The 10281-nt window shown below is 34.2% G+C and overlaps 2 protein-coding genes, 1 long non-coding RNA gene and 1 pseudogene across 5 annotated transcripts; 2 read left to right on the top strand and 2 right to left on the bottom strand.

Moving 5' to 3' along the window:
- The first annotated feature begins 212 nt into the window (after positions 1-212).
- Positions 213-1188, top strand: LOC131431592 (uncharacterized). 2 transcript variants are annotated; one of them, XR_009229693.1, is made up of 4 exons: positions 213-330; positions 385-580; positions 639-887; positions 944-1188. It is a non-coding gene; the product is annotated as an uncharacterized LOC131431592 (long non-coding RNA). The 2 variants fall into 2 exon arrangements; XR_009229692.1 differs by having other exon boundaries at positions 262-580.
- A 1555-nt stretch (positions 1189-2743) lies between these two features.
- LOC131431587 (uncharacterized) lies at positions 2744-4799 on the bottom strand (annotated as a pseudogene).
- Positions 4800-4937: 138 nt separating this feature from the next.
- LOC131431586 (uncharacterized) lies at positions 4938-6945 on the top strand. 2 transcript variants are annotated; one of them, XM_058597406.1, is made up of 4 exons: positions 4938-4968; positions 5086-5358; positions 5505-5669; positions 5725-6945. In XM_058597406.1, exons 1-4 carry the CDS (start codon positions 4953-4955, stop codon positions 6630-6632), a joined length of 1362 nt encoding a protein of 453 aa, XP_058453389.1. In that variant the 5' UTR covers positions 4938-4952; the 3' UTR covers positions 6633-6945. The 2 variants fall into 2 exon arrangements, with proteins under 2 accessions (XP_058453389.1, XP_058453388.1); XM_058597405.1 differs by having other exon boundaries at positions 5086-5407; positions 5473-5669.
- Positions 6946-7147: 202 nt separating this feature from the next.
- LOC131431584 (uncharacterized) lies at positions 7148-9557 on the bottom strand. The gene is made up of 5 exons (XM_058597397.1): positions 9407-9557; positions 9157-9352; positions 8850-9098; positions 8458-8793; positions 7148-8402 (listed from the first exon to the last, which is right to left on the bottom strand). The coding sequence occupies exons 2-5, from the start codon at positions 9335-9337 to the stop codon at positions 7570-7572; spliced, it is 1599 nt and encodes a 532-aa protein (XP_058453380.1). The 5' UTR covers positions 9338-9352; positions 9407-9557; the 3' UTR covers positions 7148-7569.
- Between the last annotated feature and the right edge of the window lie 724 nt (positions 9558-10281).

The following is a 10281-nucleotide window of genomic DNA, read 5'->3' as shown; positions in this document are numbered from 1 at the left end:
AGATTTCGCAAAAAGTAAGAAAGAACATATTAAACTTTCCTGTCTGCGCCTAGGACAGGACCTGACAATTGTTAATCCACTTTTAATACCAATTTCGGACCAGCTCGTGATTGGTTGAAATTGACATAAGCAAGCACAAGTTATGGGCGATCTAACGTTGGATTTCATATGTAGAGGGCACGTGAGTGAAAGGATGTTTTCGATTTCGTGTGTCAAAACGTATTGAAAATTTGTAAACAATGATAAAAATTATTTATTACAATTATTCTAAAAAGATATCTTGAAGAAACCTAAAAGTTTAATATAAGAAAAATAGTTTTCTACTATCAGGTATCAAAACGAATACGAATTTAAGTTTTCATCTTGTAGAATTCGTGGCTCCAGTTTTAGTTCACAATAATGATGAAATGCATAGTTCCTGGATGCCGCTCGAAGGAAAATAAATCCAGAGCTAATTTCTATAACGTCCCGTCAACCGGTTACAGCGTGTTCAGAGAAAGGAAAAAGTTTTTGAATTTATCTGAATTTAGAACAGAAAAAATTTGCAGGCGTCATTTCACTGTTAAAGATTTTAATATTCGTAATAATTTTATTATTTGTGAGATACAAGTGTTGTGATAATGTATGTTGCATTTCAGATAATCGTATCGAATTGAAAGATGATGCTATTCCGTCATTAAGAATTCCACAGAGTGGTCCGAAGGTAGATATAGAAGGAGCTTGCTGTGTTTTTCGATGCGGAACAAAAAATAGTAAGAAATTGCGAAAGTTTCCATCACGGAAGGCTATTTTGAATAGATGGTTGCAAACATTAGAAATAGGAGAACATGTTACAACTAAGCTTAAAATTTGTTTGCGGCATTTTACTGTCAACGATTACGTTAAAGGTAATGCAAGTATTTGCAATAATGATGAAATGTATATTTCTAATATAATGTTTTAGTTACGAGGAGATACCTAAAACCAAGCGCTATCCCATCAAAACATATGAAAAAACTTGTCAAATATCCCAAACGATTTCAACGTGCTAAAGTACCGCCTTCACATTTATGGGATCACAACTACTGTGTGTACTATAGAACTCGTCTTACTACGAATCGAGTATGTTACGTTATGGGTTGTTCTTCGAGAGCATGCAAAGGAATTTCTTTACATAAATTTCCAATAAAAAATAATTCACTTTTTAAATCATGGACAAAAGCTTTGCAATGCTCCGTAATGCCAACGAAAAACTCACGTGTTTGCAGTAAGCACTTTCGGAAATCGGATTTTGTTCAACGTAACTTTATTTTCTTTTTATATCAAATCCTTTGTATCGCGAAACCTAATTCTAGGGGGACTAGTTTTGAAAAAAACAGCAATTCCTATCAATAAATCCTCTGCTACAACGATGTACGGAATAAATAGTGTTGAATGTTCTGACCTTTCTTTATGCGATGACAACAGTGTGGAGGATTTGTCCACGTCAAAAATCACTAACTCACCACCCCAGAGTAGCTCTCATGATACCGAGAATAATCTGAAAATGACCATAATAAAAAATTCATCGTGTGAAACCAACGAAATTGTTATTTCACCCGCTGAAGAAGCAACTGCTGACGTCGATGTGCAAGTAAACAATTATTACGGTCACATAGTTCAAGAAACTGTAAAGAATGTTCAAAAAGATAACAGCTTGATTCTTTCCGATCTCCTGCAAACAGACTTTGAGACTAACATTTGGACCGGAATTTCGACACTTGAACAATTAGAAGAGATATGTTTGGCAGTTAAAACTTTAGAAGATAATTTGTATCCCAGAAAATTTAAAATGCATGCAACTGATCGCGTAATTTTGTCACTGGCCAAACTCAAGCAAAATATTTCGTATGAAGCATTGGGTACTTTATTTCGTATATCAGGCAGGTGTAACAGTATCGAAATATATTTCCCACACAATTCAAATGTTGGCACGTGTCTTGAGACGTTTTGTTTATTGGCCGTCCAGAGAAGAGCTTCAAAAGAATGTACCTTTGTGCTTCCGCGAGCATTTTACCAACGTAACTGTTGTGTTAGATGCCTTTGAAGTACCGGTTGCTACACTTAAATGCCTCAACTGCAGAATTTCGTGCTATTCGCACTACAAATCCCATCGCACGGTAAAATTTCTTGTTGATGTGTCACCTGGAGGAATTATAACATTTATAAGCAAAGCATATACAGGGTATTCCTCAGATAAATATATTTTCAATAGCGAAAGATTAATAGATCGTCTAGAGCCTCACATTGATGAGGTAATGGTTGATAAAGGCGTTTCAATAGAAAATGAATGTTCTAACAAATGTATCAAATTACATGTACCACCATTTTTAAAAGGCGAGAGACTGACGGCTAATGAAGCTAGTAGAAACGAAGCAATTGCACGGGCCAGGGTTCATGTTGAACGTGTAATACAACGAATCAAAATTTTCAAGATCTTTACGAATACTATCCATAATACTATGCTTAACAACATAGATGACATAATGCTAGTAGTATGTGGGATCGTTAATTTAACTGCTCCGATTTTAAGTGAAGATAAGTTTTAAATACATTAACACTTTATTTATGTTTATCGAATATTTCAACGAACAGGTTTCGCCTTTAATTTCTTTCGTTATTTAGATCAATGATACATACAAACTTATAATTAATAAAATAAAACTGTCATTGCGTTTAGTAATTATTTTAATCTCTAATCACTTCAATATTGAATAGTTCTGACCCAAGTTTATAAGAATTGTTCGTTTTTTTTTGCATTTTCGCTATAGGTGACGATTTTAAAATTATAAACACATCTTACCCTGTTGTTCCGAATCCGGAAGTCAGAACGTTAAAGTTAAAATCAGTCTATGGAAACGTAAGACTGAATCTAAGCTTGTTAAAATTGACTCAGCCGTCTCTGAGAAAATGAAGAGTTCCGCTTTTGAGTTTTTGATCACTACTTCCGGAACCGGAAACCGTTACGGATGAAATCGGTTCGTTTGGCTTTTAACATAAACAACAAATGGAATCAGTTTATAGTTATGTTTAGTAGCATTTTTATCTCTCTCATACCGAAACCTTTATAGAACTGCTGAATAATCTGTTACTTAACATTTAGAGGAACAGTTATCTTCTATCAATTTAAGTAGCATTCGATTGAAATAGAGTGTTTTCAAATCGTTAATCACGGTAGTAACGTAATCTCTATCAAATATAACTTCAATAACATTAAAATCATTGTCTTTCGTAGAGTACAATACAAAATCACAGTAATCAAGATTTAGTAACCACATATTGATTTGAACTTGACAGTAGTAACAATGACGCTTATTTAAATAATAACTGGATTGGAAGTCTTGTTTGATGAAAACTTTAACAGAAGCGCAGTTCATAATATCATTCAATCTTTGTTCATAGGACATTTGATTTCCAATAGTATATTGGAAACTGGATCAATTCCATCGGGTGATCCTGCAATCCACGATTCATCGGGATGTATGACCAACCCACACTTTTTAATATTCGGATTGCGTTTTATTTTGTAACATTCGAAAGCAAGAGGCTCTGTGTCCTTACCATACTTCGTGGCCTCAAGTTTTAAATTTCGTATGTCCCAGTATTGAGTAATCTTTTTGCTCCTATCTGGATTTTTGTTACGCAAGTACGTGAAAAGCTTATAGGCTGAGCTAGCTGTTATTCGTTTAGTACGGTTTATCTTCCATGAGTTCGTGTTTTGATCTTTAGTTTCCAACGCCATGCGTACGCTCATATCAACATCAACTTGAATATATTGATCAAAATAATCAAACTGTATCGTACTCATTTCATATGGCCTAATAACTACTCCGGATGTTGAACGCCTTAAACAGGTGGTCAATTCAGTAGCATTAATGTATTGAGTAACATTGCTGATCTCAGAGGTACTTTGAATTGCACGATTCGCATATGTATTAGGAATGTTAAGATGCCTTCCTTCCATATGTTTGCTAATGGCAGATGCTCTAGAAACTGGAATTATAATATTATATATAATATATATATTTGGAAAATTGTTTTTTTTACCCGACATAATACAATTGAAGCTTGTGGATAGTAGTTGTTCTTCAGTTTTGCTATCAGTTGTTTTCAAAGACTTCGATTGATTAACGCAACATAACTCGGTGATACGTTTTGCTCCCCATGGGGCCTTTTTTGCAGATTTTGTGATTCCCCAAGCTTGTGTTATATCTGTACAAGAAAGATACTCGAGAGTTCGATGTCTGCAGAAATATAATTGGACTATTACTAGGCAAAAATCATTTGTAAATCCATTTTTTTTCTTACTTTTCTATATGAAGAAGGCAAGCAATAATATGTTTACACTTCGCTGTACCTGCTTTGCAAGTGCACTTTAGCATCCATTTCGAAATTTCGGGCTCAAGATTTAGTTTAATCTGATGTGGAGCGAGGCCTGGATGAGAGGTTTGAGTTACGTACCCAGTCACTTCCACAGTTGCTTGCTCAATTTTACGGTAACCAATACACACTATGTGATTCGCTGTGTATACTGCAAATCCTTCTTTGATTGGTCGTACAGATTCTCCAACATAATCAAGGATATCAACTATGCTAATATTTACATCAACATCAGGATGTTCATTTTGCGCTGTACAAAAAACAGGTTATGTTATGTACATAAATTCGGATCTCGCTCTTTTACAACAAAACATCAATTGCCTTACAATGTTTTGATGTCGAACGAAGGAATTCAACTTTTCTTACAATTTGTATACTGCATACTCGTTAAACTGTTGGTATATACTGTTAAAAATGGCCATTGGCAATCTAACGCAAAACTCAATGCACCTAGTACGCTACCTAGATTTCATAAATGGTACTAGTGCAATGTTTTAAATGAGTGGTTGTTTTTGTATCGATTTTTAACAGTATATACCAACAGTTTAACGAGTATGCAGTATACAAATTGTAAGAAAAGTTGAATTCCTTCGTTCGACATCAAAACATTGTAAAGCAATTGATGTTTTGTTGTAAAAGAGCGAGATCCGAATTTATGTACATAACATAACCTGTTTTTTTGTACAGCGCAAAATGAACATCCTGATGTTGATGTAAATATTAGCATAGTTGATATCCTTGATTATGTTGGAGAATCTGTACGACCAATCAAAGAAGGATTTGCAGTATACACAGCGAATCACATAGTGTGTATTGGTTACCGTAAAATTGAGCAAGCAACTGTGGAAGTGACTGGGTACGTAACTCAAACCTCTCATCCAGGCCTCGCTCCACATCAGATTAAACTAAATCTTGAGCCCGAAATTTCGAAATGGATGCTAAAGTGCACTTGCAAAGCAGGTACAGCGAAGTGTAAACATATTATTGCTTGCCTTCTTCATATAGAAAAGTTAGAAAAAAAATGGATTTACAAATGATTTTTTGCCTAGTGATAGTCCAATTATATTTCTGCAGACATCGAACTCTCGAGTATCTTTCTTGTACAGATATAACACAAGCTTGGGGAATCACAAAATCTGCAAAAAAGGCCCCATGGGGAGCAAAACGTATCACCGAGTTATGTTGCGTTAATCAATCGAAGTCTTTGAAAACAACTGATAGCAAAACTGAAGAACAACTACTATCCACAAGCTTCAATTGTATTATGTCGGGTAAAAAAAAACAATTTTCCAAATATATATATTATATATAATATTATAATTCCAGTTTCTAGAGCATCTGCCATTAGCAAACATATGGAAGGAAGGCATCTTAACATTCCTAATACATATGCGAATCGTGCAATTCAAAGTACCTCTGAGATCAGCAATGTTACTCAATACATTAATGCTACTGAATTGACCACCTGTTTAAGGCGTTCAACATCCGGAGTAGTTATTAGGCCATATGAAATGAGTACGATACAGTTTGATTATTTTGATCAATATATTCAAGTTGATGTTGATATGAGCGTACGCATGGCGTTGGAAACTAAAGATCAAAACACGAACTCATGGAAGATAAACCGTACTAAACGAATAACAGCTAGCTCAGCCTATAAGCTTTTCACGTACTTGCGTAACAAAAATCCAGATTGGAGCAAAAAGATTTCTCAATACTGGGACATACGAAATTTAAAACTTGAGGCCACGAAGTATGGTAAGGACACAGAGCCTCTTGCTTTCGAATGTTACAAAATAAAACGCAATCCGAATATTAAAAAGTGTGGGTTGGTCATACATCCCGATGAATCGTGGATTGCAGGATCACCCGATGGAATTGATCCAGTTTCCAATATACTATTGGAAATCAAATGTCCTATGAACAAAGATGCATCATTGAATGATATTATGAACTGCGCTTCTGTTAAAGTTTTCATCAAACAAGACTTCCAATCCAGTTATTATTTAAATAAGCGTCATTGTTACTACTGTCAAGTTCAAATCAATATGTGGTTACTAAATCTTGATTACTGTGATTTTGTATTGTACTCTACGAAAGACAATGATTTTAATGTTATTGAAGTTATATTTGATAGAGATTACGTTACTACCGTGATTAACGATTTGAAAACACTCTATTTCAATCGAATGCTACTTAAATTGATAGAAGATAACTGTTCCTCTAAATGTTAAGTAACAGATTATTCAGCAGTTCTATAAAGGTTTCGGTATGAGAGAGATAAAAATGCTACTAAACATGGCTATAAACTGATTCCATTTGTTGTTTATGTTAAAAGCCAAACGAACCGATTTCATCCGTAACGGTTTCCGGTTCCGGAAGTAGTGATCAAAAACTCAAAAGCGGAACTCTTCATTTTCTCAGAGACGGCTGAGTCAATTTTAACAAGCTTAGATTCAGTCTTACGTTTCCATAGACTGATTTTAACTTTAACGTTCTGACTTCCGGATTCGGAACAACAGGGTAAGATGTGTTTATAATTTTAAAATCGTCACCTATAGCGAAAATGCAAAAAAACGAACAATTCTTATAAACTTGGGTCAGAACTATTCAATATTTAAGTGATTAGAGATTAAAATAATTACTAAACGCAATGACAGTTTTATTTTATTAATTATAAATTTGTATGTATCATTGATCTAAATAACGAAAGAAATTAAAGGCGAAACCTGTTCGTTGAAATATTCGATAAACATAAATAAAGTGTTAATGTATTTAAAACTTATCTTCACTTAAAATCGGAGCAGTTAAATTAACGATCCCACATACTACTAGCATTATGTCATCTATGTTGTTAAGCATAGTATTATGAATAGTATTCGTAAAGATCTTGAAAATTTTGATTCGTTGTATTACACGTTCAACATGAACCCTGGCCCGTGCAATTGCTTCGTTTCTACTAGCTTCATTAGCCGTCAGTCTCTCGCCTTTTAAAAATGGTGGTACATGTAATTTGATACATTTGTTAGAGCATTCATTTTCTATTGAAACGCCTTTATCAACCATTACCTCATCAATGTGAGGCTCTAGACGATCTATTAATCTTTCGCTATTGAAAATATATTTATCTGAGGAATACCCTGTATATGCTTTGCTTATAAATGTTATAATTCATCCAGATGACACACCAACAAGAAATTTTACCGTGCGATGGGATTTGTAGTGCGAATAGCACGAAATTCTGCAGTTGAGGCATTTAAGTGTAGCAACCGGTACTTCAAAGGCATCTAACACAACAGTTACGTTGGTAAAATGCTCGCGGAAGCACAAAGGTACATTCTTTTGAAGCTCTTCTCTGGACGGCCAATAAACAAAACGTCTCAAGACACGTGCCAACATTTGAATTGTGTGGGAAATATATTTCGATACTGTTACACCTGATATACGAAATAAAGTACCCAATGCTTCATACGAAATATTTTGCTTGAGTTTGGCCAGAGACAAAATTACGCGATAAGTTGCATGCATTTTAAATTTTCTGGGATACAAATTATCTTCTAAAGTTTTAACTGCCAAACATATCTCTTCTAATTGTTCAAGTGTCGAAATTCCGGTCCAAATGTTAGTCTCAAAGTCTGTTTGCAGGAGATCGGAAAGAATCAAGCTGTTATCTTTTTGAACATTCTTTACAGTTTCTTGAACTATGTGACCGTAATAATTGTCTACTTGCACATCGACGTCAGCAGTTGCTTCTTCAGCGGGTGAAATGACAATTTCGTTGGTTTCACACGATGAATTTTTTATTATGGTCATTTTCAGATTATTCTCGGTATCATGAGAGCTACTCTGGGGTGGTGAGTTAGTGATTTTTGACGTGGACAAATCCTCCACACTGTTGTCGTCGCATAAAGAAAGGTCAGAACATTCAACACTATTTATTCCGTACATCGTTGTAGCAGAGGATTTATTGATAGGAATTGCTGTTTTTTTTAAAACTCGTCCCCCTAGAATTAGGTTTCGCGATACAAAGGATTTGATATAAAAAGAAAATAAAGTTACGTTGAACAAAATCCGATTTCCGAAAGTGCTTACTGCAAACACGTGAGTTTTTCGTTGGCATTACGGAGCATTGCAAAGCTTTTGTCCATGATTTAAAAAGTGAATTATTTTTTATTGGAAATTTATGTAAAGAAATTCCTTTGCATGCTCTCGAAGAACAACCCATAACGTAACATACTCGATTCGTAGTAAGACGAGTTCTATAGTACACACAGTAGTTGTGATCCCATAAATGTGAAGGCGGTACTTTAGCACGTTGAAATCGTTTGGGATATTTGACAAGTTTTTTCATATGTTTTGATGGGATAGCGCTTGGTTTTAGGTATCTCCTCGTAACTAAAACATTATATTAGAAATATACATTTCATCATTATTGCAAATACTTGCATTACCTTTAACGTAATCGTTGACAGTAAAATGCCGCAAACAAATTTTATGCTTAGTTGTAACATGTTCTCCTATTTCTAATGTTTGCAACCATCTATTCAAAATAGCCTTCCGTGATGGAAACTTTCGCAATTTCTTACTATTTTTTGTTCCGCATCGAAAAACACAGCAAGCTCCTTCTATATCTACCTTCGGACCACTCTGTGGAATTCTTAATGACGGAATAGCATCATCTTTCAATTCGATACGATTATCTGAAATGCAACATACATTATCACAACACTTGTATCTCACAAATAATAAAATTATTACGAATATTAAAATCTTTAACAGTGAAATGACGCCTGCAAATTTTTTCTGTTCTACATTCAGATAAATTCAAAAACTTTTTCCATTCTCTGAACACGCTGTAACCGGTTGACGGGACGTTATAGAAATTAGCTCTGGATTTATTTTCCTTCGAGCGGCATCCAGGAACTATGCATTTCATCATTATTGTGAACTAAAACTGGAGCCACGAATTCTACAAGATGAAAACTTAAATTCGTATTCGTTTTGATACCTGATAGTAGTAAACTATTTTTCTTATATTAAACTTTTAGGTTTCGTCAAGATATCTTTTTAGAATAATTGTAATAAATAATTTTTATCATTGTTTACAAATTTTCAATACGTTTTGACACACGAAATCGAAAACATCATCCTTTCACTCACGTGCCCTCTACATATGAAATCCAACGTTAGATCGCCCATTGAAATCAAGATTACTGCAGGGTGGTAGAAAAAGTGTTGTCAGTATCGTCGGTAACAATGTAGCATGATATTAGATATATTATTTTTCGGGTCATCTTTTCAAAATTAATTATTTCAATAGGATTAAGGTTCAATTTTTTTTAAATCCTGTCAATGCGGAAAGTATACGAGTACATTTAACAATCACTGGATGATACAAAGAGAAAGCCTGAAATCACGAAGTGTGATATGGACGAGAATATTGATTATGTTGGTTGAGAGTAGCACCGAATCTTTGGATACTTCTGTATGTTATTATTTTTCTCAAATAGAATATGTTGAATACTTTAGTTAATAAAGCTGCAAAAATTAATTACCCAAAATTGAGTGTTTTAGAAAAATTTTATTAAACTGTTTCAACTAAAAGCGGCCCCTGCACGAGTCATTAAAAATGTCATTAGTAAAAAAAAATCATTTTAATGAACGTGTAGTGGTGCACTAATGACGAAATTTCTAACAAATTTGAATTACGTCATTAGTTAGTCATCATTTAAAATGGCATTTTTAATGCTCGTGTAAGGGCCGCTAAACGTTTTCTTCAAAACAAACATCTGATCAAAATGAATCCAGAGCTATATTTTTGACCGATATAACATTTGTCTAAGTGTTTTCAAATGATAAATAATTGCATGTTATAAGGGGAGA

The sequence above is a fragment of the Malaya genurostris genome, chromosome 2, assembly GCF_030247185.1.
Source record: "Malaya genurostris strain Urasoe2022 chromosome 2, Malgen_1.1, whole genome shotgun sequence".
Lineage (NCBI taxonomy): Eukaryota > Metazoa > Arthropoda > Insecta > Diptera > Culicidae > Malaya > Malaya genurostris.
The sequence above is the reverse complement of the archived record's forward strand: the minus strand, read 5'-3'. Positions and strand labels throughout refer to the sequence as shown.